This window comes from Enhydra lutris, unplaced genomic scaffold (assembly GCF_002288905.1).
Source record: "Enhydra lutris kenyoni isolate GAN:26980312 unplaced genomic scaffold, ASM228890v2 scaffoldscaffold6, whole genome shotgun sequence".
NCBI lineage: Eukaryota > Metazoa > Chordata > Mammalia > Carnivora > Mustelidae > Enhydra > Enhydra lutris.
The window spans coordinates 35923655-35943816 of record NW_019154090.1 but is presented as its reverse complement, the minus strand read 5'-3'; the positions used below and the strand labels follow the sequence as shown (position 1 = coordinate 35943816).

Sequence of the window (20162 nt, the reverse complement as noted above, 5' to 3'; positions counted from 1 at the left end):
GAGCATCCATGTCAGATCTACCTCCAGGTTCTGAACAATCTTCCCTCCAGGGCCTCACGGGAGTCCTGCCACCTCCCACCATGTCCCCTACCACTATGCTGGTCCAAGTCACCATCTACTGATGCCCGAACTCCTATGGTTGTGGCTGAATTCAGTGCCTTCATATCTGCTCTGGCCCACCTCCACTGCTTTCTCCATCCTTTTGCCATCCTGGTCTTTCCAGGGCATTTTCCTTTTTTAATGTAAATATGATTGACCTACAGTATCCTCTATTTGTTTCTGGTGTACACCTGGATTCAATTTGATGATCAACTTCCCTAAGAGAGCCACTTGGCAGCTTCCCGTTGCTCTCGGGACAGCTCTTTGTGTGGCCCTAAAGACCTTGCACAGCCACCCTTTTTCCTCACTAGCTCCATCCTACGTGCCACATTGACCTCTACCATATCCAGATTCTGGTCCTATCCCACCAGTCCCTGTTCTGTCCTCAGATGCGTCCTCCTATTCTGTCCTGCCGCAGGGCCCTTGCACATGCTGTTTGCTCTGCCTGGAATGTTTTCTTATTACTTTTTACCCTCTGTCCCTCCCGTGGGACTGTATTCCATGAAGATAAAGGCCAAGGTTGTGGAGCAACCCAGTTGGAGTTGGCTGCTCTTTGGGGGCCAAGTTGCCAAAATCCTGGCTTTGGATTAGAGGTCGAGCCCTGAGTTTTAGGATGGAGAATTTCTTCTCACGTGGGCTTTGCAGAGAGGGGCTGGCCCAGGTGAAGCCCAGGTGCTGTTCGTGTGTTAGAGTATGTCTAAGGCTGGCCTCCTGGCCTTTGTTCTCTGAGATCACTTCTCTTCTGTTTCAGAGTTGCAGTAGATAAGGGTACAGATTTTTCAGTCCCCCCAGTGCAAATGGTGTCAGTTTGTGGGACGGCTCAGGAGATGTGTCAACACAAATAAGCTTCCTCAGACCAGGTTTTCCTCGACAATGCTCCTGTCCTAGGTTTGTGGGTCGGTGCAGCCCCCAGGGTTGTGCTCTGACTCGCCTCATTACCTCCGCCTTGGCATGCAAGGCTGTGGTGTGGGGGCCTTTATGCTCCATCTTCACACAGCTGAAGATCACAGGAGGGTCTGCTAACCTCCTTTTCCAGTCATCAAGCTGGACTCCCAAGTGAACTACCCCCTCCCCCCCCCCCCCAGCCCGGATATACCCCTATGCCCCCAGCTGACAGGAAGTACGATTCAGGTGGCAGCAGCTTGGAAGAACAGGCAGCAGACATGATCTCTGTGACCCAAATGCCAGAGAGCACGTCCCACACCCTCGACTCCCTGCCTCTGGGCTGCTGGGAGAAACCTGCCACACAGCTGCGAAGTTAGTTCTACAGACTTGTTAGCCACATGGAGGCTTCCAGAACGATCATTTTCATGTTTCCTAGACCTAGGCGGAAAGCCTACTGAACTATAGTGAACGACCTGTCGGCCTGCGCCTTGAGGATTCCCTGGACTCGGGTCTGGGTTGTTTGTGACCTGCCCCAGAGATGCTGGAGGCCTGTGAGCCATGTGTTTAATAACTGCTTTATTAAGGTCTCGTAATCACATGGTAATAGCTCGCTACACTTCTTAATTGAATCAGCAGAGCAAACATACAGTTAATGGAGGGACATTTTTGTCATTCTTTGGCCTGTGTTTATTTGTAAAACTTACTTAGGAAAGCGTTATCTGCGAGTGGTTCTGTGCGCGCTGGGGTGTAAGTCTGCAGGTATGTGGGCTTGTTCAAGGCTTGTCCTGCCCACACGACAGTTAAAGCCAGAGGGTGAATGCCGGGGCGAAGCTGGGAGTCGTGTGGACGGAGCCCCTCAGGAGCTCCTCCTCCCCTGGTCACCTGTTGGCTTTGCATGACCTTGTAAATGAGCGCAGGCCCTGGGCCTAGAAAAACAGGGGTGTGGGTGGGTAAGAACCACAGACATTGTGAGTAGGTCCTAGTACGGGCTCTCCGAAGTGGCCTCGCCCCTGACAGGGCGGGAAAGGGTTGCTGCTGGCAGGCTTAAGAAAGCAAACCCCAGATCAGGCTGCGGTCCTGACTTCGTGCCTCGCTTCCTATTCACATCCCTCCCCTGGACTCCTGGCACTGGGCATCTGTGTTTGTACCTGGCTCTTCTCTCAGACTAGATGACAAGTGACCTCAGGGCAGGACCACTGCCTACTCCTTGGGAGAGCTGGCTGCCCGAGCTCTGGGTGTGTTCATTCTCAATAGGCACCTTTGAAGGAGCATGACTTAGCTCGGAAGAACCCCCGAGCTCCCTGTCTCTAAACTGGGGTGCGTTACTTTCCTTCCTCTGCCCTCTGGGCAAAGACGAAAGGTGAGACGTATCAAGTCTGTGGCACAAGGGCCAGCTGACAATAGCAAAGTTTATCATTCTTCCTAAAAACTACCCCTTGGCTTCCAGTGAAGAGTTGGGAAGGTAGATCAAGTCTTTCTAAAGCAAGACCCAAGACTCTGAAGCCAGAAGAGCAGGCTTGCTCACCTTTACCTGGAACCAAGTGCTTTCTATAATATGTAAAGGGCTTTTGCAAATGGCCAACGATGCAATAGAACACTTGGCAAAGGAGAGAAACCGGTCACAGTTCACAGGAACAGCTACAGATGGCTTTGTAACCACGTGGAAGGGTGCTCACCATCCCTTAATTAAATGCTAATTAAAGTAAGAGCTGCTGCTTTCCCTATCAGGCAGAGATCAAAAAGTTGGATAACCTGTGCAGTGTTGGCATCGCCATCAGGAAGCCCAGTTTCCTGTTCAGGTGGAAAGACAGGCCGGCGGGGCTTCTCTCACAGTAGTTCGAGACTGGCTGGGGATGGACGTGGGTCGGGTGCGCTTCCGTTTCTAGAAGGTCTCTTACTGCTAGAACCATGCACGCGGGCACATGGTTTCGGGGATGTTCAGTGTGGCTCTGCTGAATTGTAAAAGGTCAAAATAAGTATTGCAACTAGGTAAACGTGTTTTGCCATATTCTGGGACGGGGAAATACTACACACCCGTTAAAAAGGATAAATAGATGTAAAAAGGTGGTTGCCTCTGGGGAGGGGGCCAGCCCTTGCACTTGTGTGCCCTTTATTTATTTATTTTTGTCTGCCCTTTTGTACTGTTTGCATTTTGCATGGTGTGCATTTGTGTCCGTTATTAAAAAGAGGCAAAATGGTCAGGGGAGAAGGCTTTGATGTGAATGTTAACATAATCAATGCTTTTTGATTTTTATTAATTGTTTTGCTTCCAGAGCCTGACAGCATTATTGAAAAGGCTTCGCACTCGGGCATGATAAACCCCAGCAGGCAGTGGCAGACGCTGAAGCAGAACACGGGGGTTGCCCACTTTGAGTATCAGATCCGCGTCACCTGTGACGACTATTACTACGGCTTTGGCTGCAATAAGTTTTGCCGACCCCGAGATGACTTCTTTGGACACTATGCCTGCGACCAGAATGGCAACAAAACGTGCATGGAGGGCTGGATGGGCCCGGAATGTAACAGAGGTGTGTGGGTCTGTGCTGGGTGGGTTATAATCACTGCTGAGTGGCTGTCGCCATTGGGGTCACGTTCTTTCCCCATCTAGTCAAGTGGCTGTCTCCGGTTGGGGGTTGGGGGGAGTGTTTGGGCTGTTTTCTAGGCCTGAGGGCCAAAGATGCTGTTGGTGCCCCCTCCACACACACACACCACTCCCACCCACCATGTTAGCTGCTAACAGCTCACAGCTGTTCCTTCTCTAGAGCATTGGCCTTGGCCAAACAGCCACTCCATGCCCCTTCCCTCCAGCTTACAGTGTGTGAATGACTGGATGGGGGTACAGAGGCCAGTGCCCCCCCCCCCCGCCCACTCCGTGCTGCAGTTCACACTCCAGGGGTTCCCCTGGGATTAGGCTGAAGCCAGACTCCAGCTGAGACCCTTGCTCAGCTCTTTCCCCTGCCCCATCTGCTGCCTTCAGCTCCCTTCTGTACCCAGATCCCTGTCTCAGGCTCTGCTTCTAAGAAACCTGACTCAAAACAGATGCCAAATGGGACAGGGTTAGCTCCATGCCCCAACTCCTTGATCTTGTAGGAAATGATGACCCCTGAGCTCAGGGTGGCCTCCTGGCAAGGCTTCACGGGGCATTGAGGGGGCAGGGGAGAGTGGTGAACCTGAGCTTTCTGACCCATCACAGCCATGTAAGCTCGAGGATGTGCTTTCGGCTGTCCCAGCCCTTCCTGGATTCAGGGAGTTAACTGCATAGTCACAGATGCTCACAGCATCATCTGTGGTTTGTACCTTTACGAAGCTTCTAATTCATAGCAAATGGGTAATTTTAGTTGACCAGAGTAGGCCCTCACGAACATGACTGCACTCTGCTTATTTCACTAATTTGGTAAATTCTTTCAGGATGTACTCAAATAAAAAGGGACTTTTTGAATTGTGACCGAAGGGCAGGACAAAGAGGAATTTGCAGGTCTCCTGAGCTTTTCTTAAATCACTAGAGTTCTAAAAGGATGGCATTTCTGGGATCCAAATGAAAGAATTGGCAAATGTACTTAAAGTAGTTGGTGTTCTAAAAATCAGTAACAACTACTTAAAAACCATGTTTCGTATTTTTTTTACCATGTGTTTAAATTTGTTTTTATAACTATCGCAGAATTGCTTTGCAAGGATACTTTGCAAAAGTACCACCCGATCTGGCCTCCAGATTAGCGTGCCAAATGAAGCCAGCCCGGTTGGCTTTGTTAGTCCCATGGGATTTTTGAGCCATCAGGCGTTTTAGGGGGTGGGGGCTTAAGGAGGTTGGGACTCCTCTGAATGTGCCCTCGTGGGACAGAGTGGTTGAGATGAGGAAGGATCACGGCTCCCGTTCTTTTGGAGAGGGTGGGAATTGACCGGGAGCAGGGTAGCTATTGTTGAGAGAGACTGGATGAGGACCCCTCCCACCCAACCCCCACTCCCATCGACTTGCTTACATTTTGTCCCTGAGTAGTATCATGTTTTGAAGATCTGCTAGCATGGCCTTGAAGTTTAAAGCTGGATTTGCTGTTTGGGCACCTCCCATCTTCCTCTCCTTACAGTGGGCTTGACATGAGATCTCTTAGAGTTGTGGATTTTGTAGGCTTAATGTACTAGGCCACTCTCGATGGTGGTGCAAGAAACCGTGTGCTTGACTCATCTTTGTGTTTGTTTTTTTTGTTGTTTTGTTTGTTTTTTTACAGCTATTTGCCGACAGGGCTGTAGTCCCAAGCATGGGTCTTGCAAACTCCCAGGTGACTGCAGGTAAATGACTAAACTTTTTTAAAGAAATTAATCTTTTAGTGCCAGAGGGGGACTGAATTTATTGCGAATACGCCTCTTTTTCTTAGGAGGACAAGAAAGCTTTAAAAAAAAAAAAAACAACAACCAAATAGGCACATCTGAAGCTTATTAAATTATACCAGCTGTCTGGTGGAATGTGCACACTTCTCTCTTGGAAAGAAAAAAAAAAAACCTCTTTTGGGCATAGTCAGTGACTTCATGTATTAACCGTTCTGTAAATTGATAACACGTTTTTATAATCTTCCTCTTAAAGTGCTAATGGATGAGATGGAGGGATGTGGGCTTCTTGGAGTCCGTCTCCTCCCCCAGCCTGGTTTCCCATCTCCCAGCCCTCCCCCACTTTTCCCATCACTAGGGGACAGCGGAGCATTCTTTAGAATGGGATTAGTACAATCTCCTGGCCCCTTTGCAGGCGGGAGCCAGGCCGGTGCTGAGAGGTTAATGGCTGCGCTGGAATCTTGTCAGTTGAGCCTGATGAATGTAGACTTTTGCTGCTGGCCTTTGAAGTCTGTTCTTTTATGGTCCCGGACAATGCAGAAGCCAAACCGAGACCCACCCCGACTGCTTCGTGATTACGGTTTTTGGAACCTTCTTGAAATGTACATGATGCCAATTTGGGAAGAGGCTTGTGTCAGGAAATGGTGTTGGTGGCTGTGGCATTTTCACCCAGTCTCACACTTCACTCTCGCTCCTCCCAGAGCTGAAGGATTGGCAGATTGAGGGGGATCCTTGGGGCCTATCACTTTTGCTGTAGAAGCCCCCCTGGTCTGACCCAAGGGAGGCCTATGAAACCGTCTAAACCAGTGTTATCTCAAACTCCCATTTCCTGGTGCTGTTAAGATGCAGAGCCTGATCCCAGGGGTCTGGGTGGGCCCGAGTCTCTGCCTTTCTGTCAAGGGTCCCCCCCACCACCCTGTGACACCACTCTTGCTGGTGGGACCATACTTTGGGAATTGCTGCCCCAAACTTCAGTGCCCATGTCAGTAATTTCCCAAATTAACAGAGGAAGTATTGAAATGCTGATTCCTGGGTGCCACCTCACACCCACTGAATCCCGGGCCAGGGTTTGGCCCAGGAATCTGTATCTTGGCGAGCCCCCCCCCCAAAAGGATCATGCTGCTCAGTGTATGTGGTGGACTGCAGCTTTAGGAAGAATTCTCGGCGGGTGTGGAGGGGGGGTTCTCTGTGGCAGCTCTCCTACCGCATCTGTTGCTCTCCTATGCAGCCAGGGGAGGGGAAGGGGGGCACTGAGCTCAGAGGCCTGACTGAAGTGAGAACTAAGGCAGCTGGAAGTAAAATGAAACCAGGTTGATCTGGAATTGTGTCTTCCTGCAATTCAGAGAGAAGCTTATTTTCTGGAAGGCTGGGGTTGGGAGAGGGACATTCTCATCCTCAGCCCCATTGGTGGAAGCGGAGCGTGTATTTGACAGCACTGCTGTCAAAAGTTCGAGCAGGAATCCACCTGCCTTCACCCTCCTTAATTAAGGATGTTCTAGAGAAAGTCAGGTCAGCAGCACTATTAGCCTCTCTGGGCCTGTTCCGCGCTCAGATGATTATCAGTGGAGGCCGACTGCAATTCTGCTACTGTCATCAGAATGGGCACGCCACTGCGCAGGGGAGGGCACTCCCAGCCGGAACAACAGGCTTTGTTTCCAGAATTTAGCCCTTTCTCTTTCGAAGTCTCCCCTCCCACTCCCTGCCCAGACACGCACTGGTGCCCTTATTTACTTAAGGTGCGATTTTCCCACACATCATTTGCATAGTCTCCCAGCCCATCTTGTTCTGCCTACCTTGAAAGAAAATCAAAACAGAACCTTCTAGCTGAGGAAGTTCAGGTTGTGTCCTGCTCCCAAAATAGTTGAATGGCGAGTTACCTGTAAGCTGTCTTACAGATTATATATTACAGAGGAGGTGTTTTTTTTTTTTTTTCTTCCCTATCCCCACATGAGAAAACTTCTTTGGTTTTGCCGTTCCCAAGTAGACTTAGATTCCTTCTCCTGGGTGCACATGCTTGCTTTATTGCAGGCCTGCCAATAATATCAGACTTAATGATGAATCATCGTAGGAGGAAAGTCACTTCAAATTCTCATGAGAACCTTAATCATATATTATTAAGCTGGGATAACTTTGTGGATGCCTCTTTTAGGGTCAGTATTTTTATTTGTTTTCTTTTGAAGTCCTCCATGGCCTCTTGTGGTTTCTTCTTTATGCTTGGGGATCCAGCTCTCATTAATGAGGAGGTGAGGTTGGGTCCTCAGCTGCCTCTTCTTGCTTTTATTAGGCAAATTGAAGAGGTGTAGCCATCCATAATTTGGAAGGGAGTAAGAGAAGACAGTAAGAATCCTGCTATTTCCAAATCAGCTCCCTCTTAATATCTTTCAAGCTAAGCTAATCAATCTTTTATTGAATGAAACCCCTCCTCCCACTAATTTGAGTGTCCCACTGTTTAAAAAAAATTCTGCGGGATTTATTTTTTTTTTCTTACTGCTCTGAATGATCACAGTCATTCAGACTGCCATTCCGTTTTACATAAAGCTGAACCCTCCATCTGATTAAGTTTAAACCACGCATTCTGGTGGTTCTTTGAGTTGGGTGTGGATGGCTTGTTTGTGGAAGTTAGGAAGTGGTTAGTCAGTGTTCTCAAGGGTTAAGTTGACTCTTGGCCGTGGGTGATTAGCTATTAGTGGGATCCCTATAATTTTCCCATGATAAGGATTAGCTAGCCTGCCTCTGGCTCTCTGGAAACGGAAAGCCTTCCCTTCTTGAGGGTGCCTGTTTTGCAGAGTTATTGCTGAGTGGCTCGGGGTGGGGGAGGGTGCTGGTAGTTCTTATTGTGGCTTTTCCCAGGTCGTGTTCTAGAAGTGCTCTGCCCATCCCTGTTCCACGCTCACCCCCGCCGGCACCGGGCTTTCTCCTGTTTGTCAAAGCTTGTGTTTTGAGAGGGTGGTTAAAGTTTCCGAGGGCTTGAAACTTGAGGGGGGAGGGTGGCTGCTGAGACCCTGCCCTCTCCCCCACCTCAGGTGAACGTTTATGTTTGTGTTTTTGTTTGGGGATCAAAGGCACCATTTGGCCTCCAAAGAGTCCGATTAATGAGGCGCTTATAAAGGAAACTTGACTCTGTTCCTCAATACTAGATAAACTGGGTTGACTTTTTTTTCCCCTAAAGTGAGAAATAAGTATGAAATGAATTAGTGTAAGCAGCCCCGGTAGTGGGTCATAAATTATCTATGGGATTGGTTCCAAGTGCTGTGGCTTCCCTCACTCTCCTGTGGGTTCTGAGACCTGTGCTGCCTCTTTGCCAGAGAAGGGTGCGCATCCCCCCTACCCTCCCCCTTTGATTTCCTAAAGCCTCAGGAGGCGGCTTCCTGCCGCCCTGGGTGTCTTGTTGCATTTTTGCGCACTGGGGTCGTGACTTGCTGTTTAGACAAAGAGCTGGGGCTGCTGTGGAAACACTCCTGACGGGCCGCCTTTGCGAAGACTTTCACATGGCTCTCGTCACCCCAGAGTCCTTCCGTGGCCTCCGTAGCTGACCGGGTGAACTGATTTATTCCACGCCCCCACCCTCGCCCAGCCCTGTGAGCCTGAGAAGAGAGTGGCTTTGTGAGGGCAGCCCCCGCCCGCTTCTCCCCAGACAGCCCTGCTTTTGTCACGAGTCGCCTGGGAGGGGATCTCAGCCCAACCACCAAAAATGTTTGTTTAGACAGAGCCCCCACACAAACCAAGCAAGTCTGACTGTCCTATCACCAAAAAAAAAAAAAAAAAAAGAAAGAAAGAAAGAAGACTGGAAACACCTGGACTTCTTATTCTTAGCCTTGCATTTAAATGGCGCAGATCTCCCTGAATGTTCTAAGGACTAAAGTGGGGCATGTGTGCGCTGTCTGTCCCCAGGTGCCAGTATGGCTGGCAAGGCCTGTACTGTGACAAGTGCATCCCACACCCTGGCTGCGTCCATGGCACCTGTAACGAGCCCTGGCAGTGTCTCTGTGAGACCAACTGGGGTGGCCAGCTCTGCGACAAAGGTACACTCCCAGGGGACTGGACCGGGGCGGGGGGGGGGGGGGGAGAGGGGGGGGGCCACAGTTGAACTGAAGGGGTGGGGCAGCTGTACTCGGGATTTTACTTTGATTTATTTTTATTTGTAGGGGCTTTTCATTCTGAATCTGTTAGAATTTGCCTTTAACGCCGTGGTTTGGGATTTTTTTTTTTTCTGGTTTTATTTTTCAAAGAGGCTGGTGGGGGTGGGGTGGGGGGAGCCCTAGAAACAGGGCCGCTTGGCAGCCTGTACGGCCCGCTCTGAGCTGCTGACCTCCCCGGGTCTCTGGCAGATCTCAACTACTGCGGGACCCGCCAGCCCTGTCTCAACGGGGGAACCTGCAGCAACACGGGTCCTGACAAGTACCAGTGTTCGTGCCCTGAGGGCTATTCAGGATCCAACTGTGAAATCGGTAAGTGGTCCAGGTGGCATGAGAGCCCTTCATTTAATTTTCGGGTACACTCAGCTTAAGAAGAAATAACAGCACACTTTAAGGAGTCGTTAAAAGATGAAAACGGCCTTGGAAGCGAAGTGTTGTCATCCCAGCAGTTCTGTGGGTCTTTGAGACCTCCTGCAAGCAGCGTGAGGGTCTCCCAGCTGGCGATGCTGCCTAGCATGGGGGATGGAGGGGCTGTTTGCCGCACGGTGACCCCAGCCCTGAGATGCCTTGGAATGTGGCCGCAGACACTTGGGCGAGAGAGGCCTTCCTGTCTCCCCTAGACTCAGCTGCTTTCATTTTTCTGAAGTGAGCTGGAGCTGGTGGCCCAGGCGTGGGACTCCGCTGCGGGGAGAGGACAGAGGTGGCCCCAAGCGGGAGTCCCTTGCTGACCGCTCTCCTGGTTCTTGCAGCGGAGCACGCGTGCCTGTCTGACCCCTGCCACAACAGAGGCAGCTGCAGGGAGACCTCGCTGGGGTTTGAGTGTGAGTGTTCTCCGGGCTGGACGGGCCCCACGTGTTCCACAAGTAAGTCTGGGCTTTGGCCGGTCTTTTCCTGAGGATCACTGTATTGAGATACGTGGGTTGGGGGCTGGGACCTGGGCTGGGTTCATTGTCAGGTCTCAGTGATGGGTCTGTCTTGGTGGGAGGGGTCCGGCTTGGGTTTCTAGCCTTTACACTGGAAGTCTCCCTGCATCCTCATCCTTAAGTTCCTGGAGGAAACTTCTGCGTGGATACCTCTGTCCTTCTTGTGTGCTCCCTGGAGCTCGGCCTCCTCTGAATCGAGTCATAATTCTTCTCCTTGCAGCCATGGAGAAGCTGTCTGCAGGGAGGCTGTCACCCCTGAATTTGGTTATGGGGGGTAGGGGGCCCCAAAAGAGGAAGCTACAGTGCAGAGTTGTTGTGGCTGCAAGGCCTGGCTGCATGGGAGAACCGCGGGGGGGCTGGACCGGACCGTGTAGATGTGGTATCCCCACAGTTTGCCTTTGGGATGGAGGAGTCCACATTCTTTTTTTTTTTTTCTTTTTTTTTTTTTTTTTTAAGATTTTATTTATTTATTTGACACACAGATCACGAGTAGGCAGAGAAGCAGGCAGAGAGAGAGGGGGAAGCAGGCTTCCTGCTGAGCAGAGAGCCCGATGCAGGGCCCGATCCCAGGACCCTGAGATCATGACCTGAGTTGAAGGCAGAGGCTTAACCCACTGAGCCACCCAGGCACCCCTGAGGAGTCCACATTCTTAAACAAGCACCTGGGTTTCTGAGGTGCAGCCAGGCCTGAGAACTACTGTTGTCAGCACCCTGACAGCCTGGTGAAGAACGGGGCTTTGGGGGTCAGGCCGCCGGGGCTGGCCCTGTGGCCCCGCCTGCCTCTTGCAGGATGGATCATTACCCCACCCCCGCCCTGTGCCCTCTGGGACAGGAGAATTCCCATGTCTTCTGAACCCATTAGCAGATTCAGAGAGCGAGCCTGGTCCTTCATAAGTGGGCAGCGGATGAAGGAAGAGGCCACTGTAGTCCTGGGCAGAAGTGGGGGTGGGGACCCCAGCTGTGTCATTTTGGGAAAGCTCTGTGAGCTAATAAGAATGAAGTTTTCTACCAGTAAAGACTTCTTTTTCCTTGCCTTTTCTTAGCCACCCTTGAGCCATGCTGAAACTTTTCTTTAAAAATCAAAGGTGGGCAGAGCTAGATGTCCCATGTTACCAGTGGGTTGATGCTCTGGGGATCCAGCTGGCTTTCCCTGCTGCTTAGGTTGGGGATTAAATGAACTGGGGCAGTGGAGGATTTAAAGCTAAAATTGGGCCTTACCGTCACAGCAGTCCCTTAGAACAGGTGTCTGGCTCTTAAGGCTCCTCATGTGAGGGTTGGCATTAAATGATGTAATTGTCAAAGGGATGGAGATTAAATTGCCAACCCTTTTCCCTTTTGTCCAACAGACATTGATGACTGTTCTCCAAATAACTGTTCCCACGGGGGCACCTGCCAGGACTTGGTTAATGGATTCAAGTGCGTGTGCCCACCCCAGTGGACTGGCAAAACGTGCCAGTTAGGTAAGGAAATTCCTGCATCAAGGTTGGCTTTGATGAGCCGGGCTGTTGGGGGAGATGAGCCTGTGGGTAGTGGTGTGGGTGTGCACACCATCGTGTTAAAAAGTAATTTATTGTCAAGAGTCCAGCGGGCCTGGGAGAGAGAACTCGAATGCAAATGGCCTAGCTCTTTTAGGCCCTGTGGGAAAGTCGTGGGATTCCTTGAACCATGTCAATCGTCTGTCCGAGGAGCGTTCAGCTGGGTTGCAAACAGGGATGGTCTCATGAGGAATGAGCTGTCTGCATTCTTCCTGCCACATTTAAATCCCAGCAACTAGGCTGCTCCGAGTTCAGTGCCTGGTGGCTTTCTGCTCTCCTGTTGGGGGCCAGTTGTTAACCAGCGACCGGCAAGTTATCAATTAGCATTCCTTATTGGGTAGTGGCTAGGGAGAGGGATCAGCTGTTCCAAATAGTGGGAACCTAGTATCTGTGATTTAGGTAGGTTATTAAAATGTCTCCTGGTTCAGAGAAACTATCAATAGGGCTGGGGGCGGGGGAAGTGGGGGTAAATCTCCATTTCTCACTGCCCCTCCACATTTCTTTCAGATGCAAATGAATGCGAGGCCAAACCTTGTGTAAATGCCAAATCCTGTAAGAATCTGATCGCAAGCTACTACTGTGATTGCCTCCCAGGCTGGACGGGTCAGAATTGTGACATAAGTGAGTACCTTTGTTTCGATTTTGATTTTTGTGAAACTGAGGTACTGAGGCTTTCTAGGCCTGTACGTCCGCTCCAGCTCCAAGACTTGTGTGGTAAAAGGAGAACCTCGGAGAGGCAATATTTTTGGAGAGGGAGGGATCAGTGCAGAAGGGAAAACCTGGCACTTTATCAGGCTCCTTAGCCGGTAAAACAGCCATGTGCTGATAAGGTGTCTCAAACAATGATGTGAAGTTCACTTGCTCAGTCTGGAGGAATGAGGGAGGGTTCCCACCCAGTGTAATAACCTTATGCCAGGGGAAGCACACAGGAACTCTGATTTGAGGCTTTTATCTATCCTGAGCAGAGAACACTTTTCAATTAAGCCCAACTTCAATGGAAATTGCCTCTTTAATATGATGACTTGTTTATTTTTCAGATATTAATGACTGCCTTGGCCAGTGTCAAAATGATGCCTCCTGTCGGGTATGTAAATCTTAGCTTAAGATGAAAACCTTACTGATTGACACGAATCTATAAGGTGTATGTGACCCTGGGAGAGCTTGGTCCCTCTGAGATTTAAAAGTGCAGGTGGAGAGTGATTCTCTGGAAGTTTCATTTGGGCTCATGTTACCCCCCAGCCTCTTGGGAGCCATGTCGAAGGCCTGCACATAGAAATTCCTCTCAAACATTTCGAGAGGCTGGGCCCTGAGCGATCACGGCGGATCAGCGGAACCACGGCAGTCATGGGGGACTGCCGCAGCCCTGTTTGCGGAGTACAGAGAAAAAAGCCTGTCTTTCTCCCCCCTCCTTCTCCTCTTCCAGGATTTGGTTAATGGTTATCGCTGTATCTGTCCACCTGGCTATGCAGGCGATCACTGTGAGAGGGAGATCGATGAATGCGCCAGCAACCCCTGTTTGAATGGGGGTCACTGTCAGAATGAAATCAACAGATTCCAGTGTCTGTGTCCCACTGGTTTCTCTGGAAACCTCTGTCAGGTGAGCGATGCTAGAACCTCCATATGCCAAGTTTCTACAGCAGGGCTCCTTCCTCTTCCGCCCCCCTCCTCTGCTCCCTCTCCCATCCCCTTCCCTTCCTCACTCTGGAGTCACCATGAAGTCTGTTAACATCCACTGACCAGGGACTTCTAGGTGAACGCAGGTGGAAGGACACCGAGGAGTGGTTTTCTTCATAGTGTCAGCAGCCTTTCGATTTGACTTTGTGCCCCTGACCTCTTCCACTCCACCCTGTTTTGCCCGTGCATCCCTGGACAGTCTCTAGGACATAACTATCATGTAGGGTGTTCTCCTAATAGAAGGAGGTGAAGGGGTCAGATTCCGGCACCTGCCGCCCCAGAGCAGTTATAATCACAGCTCCGTTTCTTCTCCCCCTTCCCTGCTTCTGGCCCCACAGCTGGACGTAGATTATTGCGAGCCCAATCCTTGCCAGAACGGCGCCCAGTGCTACAACCGTGCCAGTGACTATTTCTGCAAGTGTCCCGAGGACTACGAGGGCAAGAACTGCTCCCACCTTAAAGACCACTGTCGCACAACTCCCTGCGAAGGTACCTCCCCTGCCTGCCGCCCTGGGTGGCCGCTACCTCTTGCCCCATTGGCCTCTGCCCCTTGATATTCTCAGAGGCCGTTCAGATGAGATGGAGAGACCCTAACCTGACTGCTTAGGGAAGCCAGAACATGTGGAAGCCGTTTACTCAGGCTCCGCTGGTGGTAGAGCCAGGTCCCCAGGTAGCCCAGGGGCGAGCATACCTGTTCTGGTTTGCAGCACAGAGATGGCCCTCAAAGCAACACTGCCAGAACTTTCTGCAGCTGTGGAAATGTCTGCTATCTGCACTGTTGGGTACAGTAGCCCCAGGAGCCTTGAGTGTGACTGGTACAACTAGATAGGGGGACTTTACTTAATTTTAATTCACCAAAATAGCCACACGTGTCTCGGGGCTGTTGTAGTAGGTGACACAGCTTTACAGGTTCTTCGTCCTTCCTGCTAGCTTACGTATGATTACATAGGAAATGAAGCTGTGCAGCTTCCTTTAGCAAGCTTCTGCCAGGCTGAGGAGATGTCACAGGGAGGAGAGGGGCCCACAGACATGTAGGCTTCTTAGCCACCTCGGGGGAAAATGCCTTAAAAACAAAATTCTGTCTGCCTGGAGTTTCAGCTTCGCCTGTTACAGTGTGACGTGGCCCACTGCCAGAGTCTCAGCCCCAAGGTGCCTCTTGACTTCTTACCCTCATGAACCAAAGGGTGCCTGTCTCCAGGAAAGCAAGCTTGGTGTAGGTCCTCAGTTTAGGAATGCCATGTCTCGTGGGTCCGTGGCCGTGATCTAATCCCGAGTCTGTCTTCTAGTGATTGACAGCTGCACAGTGGCCATGGCTTCCAACGACACGCCTGAGGGGGTGCGGTATATTTCCTCGAACGTCTGTGGTCCCCACGGGAAGTGCAAGAGTCAGTCGGGAGGCAAGTTCACCTGTGACTGTAACAAAGGCTTCACTGGAACATACTGCCATGAAAGTAAGACCCCTCTCGGGATGGGGCAGGGCGCCCCCTCACCCCGCCTCCGCCCAGCTCGGGGAGCATTTGAGCTTGAGTCGTTACAGTTGAGGCCAGTGAGGCTTCCCAGTCCACCCAGGGCCTGAGACCGAGTTAGGTTTAATTTATGAGCTCACTGACGCCTCTGACCCTTCAGCACACTTATGTTCTGGAATTTTCCTAGTTTGGGTGGTCTCGCTTTTCTGTAAGAATTTCTTCCCCGCTCCCTCCAAGCAGCTTAGCCTCTGAGGCACTAAAACAGACAAGGCATCCTCTGGAGGCTTCTGCCTGATGAGCAGCCTGTTGAACTCGAGAAAGGGTCCTGATGGAGTTGAGAATGTGGAGATAGCCCCTGGCCCCTCATTTTCTCAGGAGGTGGCCCCGGGACCAGTGCCTGGCTATGGCGTCAGGAGTCCTTCACTCACCAGCTTTTTGTCTTCGCTTCACAGATATTAACGACTGTGAGAGCAACCCCTGTAAAAATGGCGGCACTTGCATCGATGGGGTCAACTCCTACAAGTGCATCTGCAGTGATGGCTGGGAGGGGGCCTGTTGTGAAACCAGTGAGTGTGTGGTCTTTTCTGGGCCAGACAGCTCTGGGATGCTCGGTGTGGGGGTGCCAGGGGAATCCTCACAGGAGGCTTGTCTTTTTCATGGGAATGAGGCCCTGAGACCCTAACTGTTCTTGTCCTGGGATAGCATCACCTGTGTCCTGTTAGCGTTTGTGAGTGCCCATGACAGGCCTCAGGGAGGAGCTTCTGCGAGGAGCTGGAAAGGCAGACTGTCATTAGGATAAATACCCCTGCTTGCGGGGAAAGTAATCCTCTTTCTGTTTTGATTGTAATTTGTGCCTGTGCTGACGTTAACTTCCGTGGCAGCGACAGAGGCCTCTCCCTGTCTTGCCACCTTGTGGGGTTACGAGTAACCCAGCTGAGGGCTCCTTTCCTCCTGCTGAAGAGTGAAAGTGTTGAAGTCCCGGGATTGCTCAGCTGGTCTTGGACCTCGGAGTGGAAACCAGCGGGTGGAGGTGGCCATAGGAAGAGGTGCAGTTCTTCCAGGCCGTGAACAGTTCTGGAAACTTCTTGAGCTGGGTGTCTCCTCTTTGATTCTAGACATCAATGACTGCAGCCAGAATCCCTGCCACAATGGGGGCTCGTGTCGTGACCTTGTCAACGATTTTTACTGTGACTGTAAAAATGGGTGGAAAGGAAAGACCTGCCACTCACGTAAGTGGTAGCTGGCGGGGGTCCCCCCCATCCCCGGAACCCCTCCAGCCTTCCCTGTCTTCTGTGAGGGGGGCTGGCCAGGGGCTCACATGGAGATCCCCCTCCTTCAGGTGACAGCCAGTGTGACGAGGCCACGTGCAACAACGGTGGCACCTGCTATGACGAAGGGGACGCTTTCAAGTGCATGTGCCCTGGAGGCTGGGAAGGGACGACCTGCAACATAGGTAGCTTTCTGCCCCACATGGGGTTGGCAGTGGGCGTGGCCGTCTTGACACCTAGGACTGTTCTCCTGGCAGGTCTGCTTCTTGGCTCCCGGGACTGTCCGTGGAGCCTCAAGGAGGGTGGTCCTGTCTGTTCTTGTCTTGTAGCCCGGAACAGCAGCTGCCTGCCCAACCCTTGCCACAATGGGGGCACCTGTGTGGTCAACGGGGACTCCTTCACGTGTGTCTGCAAAGAAGGCTGGGAGGGGCCCATCTGTACTCAGAGTGAGTGTCCCTCTGCCCCACATGCCCTGAACTCTGCAAGGGCTGCAGGAGTGCAGCCTGACACCCTCAGGGACTCGGGATGGAAACCAGAAGCAGAGCTGTTTGATGTCTGCTTCTGCTTCACCTGGGTCTGTTCTAATGCACTTGATGGACTGCAGCTCTGACCTGGGCATGAGAAAGTCGCCGAGGAGATAAGTGGAGACAGATGGTGTCTGCGCTCCCAGCGTGGGTCTGACCAGCAGCCTGTTTCCTTCCCTTCTCACAGCCCCCTGCCCGCCCTGAGCGGGGCCTCTTCCTGTGGGGTGTCCCACGGCATAGGGAAAAAACTTGTGGCGCAGGCCTGGTTCCAATTGAACAGAGGTCGTCAGCGTCTTTTGCTGGTGTAAACTACGACTCTATCAGACAGGTCTTAGGGAAATAAGGGGTGTTTCTACGTACGGTTAAAACTGCTTTGCCGGATGAAGGCCTCAGTGTTAAGTTGTCTTTTTACTTTGCAGATACCAACGACTGCAGTCCTCATCCCTGGTAAGCATGACCACCTTTGAAGCCAACCTTTGTTGGCTGCATTGTGCATGGGTATTCCCCAGGGATTTTGCCTGGAATGCAGGTTCTGCTGCGGGAGGCCTGGGTGGGGCTGCAGACCCTGCCCGGGGCACATGCTCCCAGGGGACACTGGTCCTGCTGGTCCGCAGACCACACTTTAACCAGCCAGGCTGTGTCTCTGTTGGGAGCTGAGACTTTCCACCTTGGCTGTCCACGAGGATCACCTGGGGAGCTTTTAGAAGTTCGGATACCTGGACTGCAATGGAGACCTGTGACTGAGAGCCTCTGGGGGTGGGACCTGGGCACTATTATTTTTAAAGCTCCCCAGGCAATGGGGAGTGTGGCCAGGGGTGAGAGCCACCTAATGTAACTGGCATGGTGCCCCGTGAACTGGCTGGTAGAGTCGTGGATCCGTGGATTGGGAGGTCAGTAACTGAGGTGGTCTTTGCTTTCTTCTTAGTTACAACAGTGGCACATGTGTAGATGGGGACAACTGGTACCGGTGCGAGTGTGCCCCCGGCTTTGCTGGACCTGACTGCAGAATAAGTAAGGACCAGGCCAAGTTGGTTTCCCCAGTGGTGTTCTTGCCCCTAACTCCCAGCCCTCAGACCAACACTTTTCATCTTGAAAATGGTTAAAGTCACTCTTCCCTTTAGCCCTGCCTGAGAGGCATAAAACGTCCCACCTCCAGCTGGGATTAAGGTTCTGGCTAAGGCCAGAAGCTCCCAGGTACCTGCTGGTCCTTCCCCGGGTAGTATGGCCCTTGTCCAGGGGAGGGAGTTTACCAGCCGCAGAATTGGAGGATTAATCCATTCTGAGGCCGCAAGGAAAGAGCGCTTTTCCCCTTGACTACGCTGAAGTCATTGACACGTGGACATAAGCCACAGAGGACAGAGCTAACGGCAGTGGATGGGACTAGGGTCTAGTGGTTTCCAAAGGTTTGGTCAGGCCTTGGTGAAATGATTAAAACGGGAGGCAGGCAGTACAGTTTTTCAGGGTGCTTAAGGTTTTTATTTTGAGCCCTTTCCTACCTTTTAATATGCCGTTTAGTTTAGGGGGAATAGCTGTAATTTTCATTCTCATCCCCAAATTATTTAAAATTTTACTAGTGCTTGAGTCTGGGACTGACTGGTCTTCAGCACTAAGTTGCAGTAGATTTGGTCTATTTCATGTTTCTAAATTGTGTTGGCAAACTGTTGCCTTGACCCACAGGCTCTTTTTGTAAATAAAGTTTTATTGGCACACAGCTACTCCTTTATGTACTGTCTTAAAGCTGCTTTCATGCTACAACAGGGTTCAGTAGTCATGACAAAGCCCATATGGCCCGCAAAGGTTAAAATATTTGACCCTTTATAAGAACTTTGCCAGTCCTTGCTCTAAGTTGTACCATCTGATAAAAAGGAACCTATTTCATCAAAAATTGCTGCCTCCTGAACTGACCCTCAGCTGCTCAAAAGTCAGGTTAATGATGATCTTTGGGGGGCAGTAACTGGTGCTTTTTGGGGTACTGATGATCAATTTATTTAGGTGCTGGTTACGTAACTCATTAAACTTATACTTAGGGTCTATATGCTTTATCTGTGTGTTAGGTTAGTAAAAACTTAGAAAAAACATCACTGCTTCCCATTGGATCCTAAACTTAATCTCCACTTCTCCTAGACATCAATGAATGCCAGTCCTCACCATGTGCCTTTGGGGCAACCTGTGTGGATGAGATTAATGGCTACCGGTGCATCTGTCCCCCAGGGCACAGCGGTGCCAAGTGCCAGGAAGGTATGTGGGTCAGGCTGCAGCTGCCCGTGGGGCGAGCGGGCCCTAGTCACTGCAGTCACCCTCTGACTGTTCCCGAGTGCACACTGTGCTAAGGGAGAGAACATGGAGGGGGGATGTGCAGAGGGAGTCACGGGGACCGGGGGAGCTTAAGGGGCCCCCTATGAATAGGGTAGCTGTTTGTAGTCTGGCTCTCGGGCAGTTCTGCTCTGTGACAAACCATCCCAAGACGTGGCCTACAGCAGGCATTCATCGTGTTGCTCGGGGCATGCAGGGCAGATGTAGTGAGAATGGGCTGCGGGCTGGGCTCAGGTCTGTTCTGGGCGCTTCCTCCCACCCTGTGGACCAGTAGCCCTATCTGGCGAATGGCCAAGCCCAGCTCCGAGCGACTCTGCTCACATCATCCCCACAGAAAGGCGGCCCTGGTACAGCCCGGTGGTCATGGGACCACGTGCCGAGGCAGCCGGTGAGGGAAGAAGACCTGTTGTCCCATGGCCCAGGGCAGAGCTGTAATCTCTCCCTAACAGGGGGGAAGTGAAGAGTAGAGTGCCCAACAGAAAAGGACACTCCTTCCACTCAGGCATCCTACCTTGCAGTTTCAGGGAGACCTTGTATCACCGTGGGGAGTGTGATACCAGATGGGGCCAGGTGGGACGATGACTGCAATGCCTGCCAGTGTCTGAACGGAAGGATCGCCTGCTCCAAGGTACGGCGGGGCCTGTGCCGCTTGCCCGCGTGCCGGGCTTGCTGCTGCCCGGCGTTCCTCCTGAGCTGCCCTCTCCATCTCTGTCTCTCTCTCTCTCTCTCCATCTCTGTCTCTCTCTCCAGGTCTGGTGTGGCCCTCGACCTTGCCTGCTCCACAAAGGGCACAGTGAGTGCCCCAGCGGGCAGAGCTGCATCCCGATCCTGGATGACCAGTGCTTCGTCCGCCCCTGCACGGGTGTGGGCGAGTGCCGGTCTTCCAGTCTCCAGCCGGTAAAGACCAAGTGCACCTCTGACCCCTACTACCAGGAGAACTGTGCCAACATCACGTTCACCTTCAACAAGGAGATGATGTCACCGGTACGGAACCAGCGCTTTTTCAGTTAGGCCTGGCG

At 51.7% G+C, this 20162-nt stretch overlaps 1 protein-coding gene across 1 annotated transcript in view; it reads left to right on the top strand.

The window, feature by feature from the left end:
• LOC111141735 (jagged 1) overlaps nt 1-20162 on the top strand; it is a 35485-nt gene that overhangs the window by 11753 nt on the left and 3570 nt on the right. The window contains 20 exon segments of the mRNA XM_022494525.1: nt 3258-3512; nt 5208-5268; nt 9196-9326; nt 9633-9752; nt 10190-10303; nt 11710-11823; nt 12406-12519; nt 12936-12982; nt 13322-13495; nt 13911-14061; nt 14859-15023; nt 15491-15604; nt 16154-16267; nt 16378-16491; nt 16636-16752; nt 17250-17277; nt 17756-17841; nt 18955-19068; nt 19662-19771; nt 19894-20127. Of these exon segments, the coding sequence (XP_022350233.1) occupies nt 3258-3512; nt 5208-5268; nt 9196-9326; nt 9633-9752; nt 10190-10303; nt 11710-11823; nt 12406-12519; nt 12936-12982; nt 13322-13495; nt 13911-14061; nt 14859-15023; nt 15491-15604; nt 16154-16267; nt 16378-16491; nt 16636-16752; nt 17250-17277; nt 17756-17841; nt 18955-19068; nt 19662-19771; nt 19894-20127 (2477 nt within the window).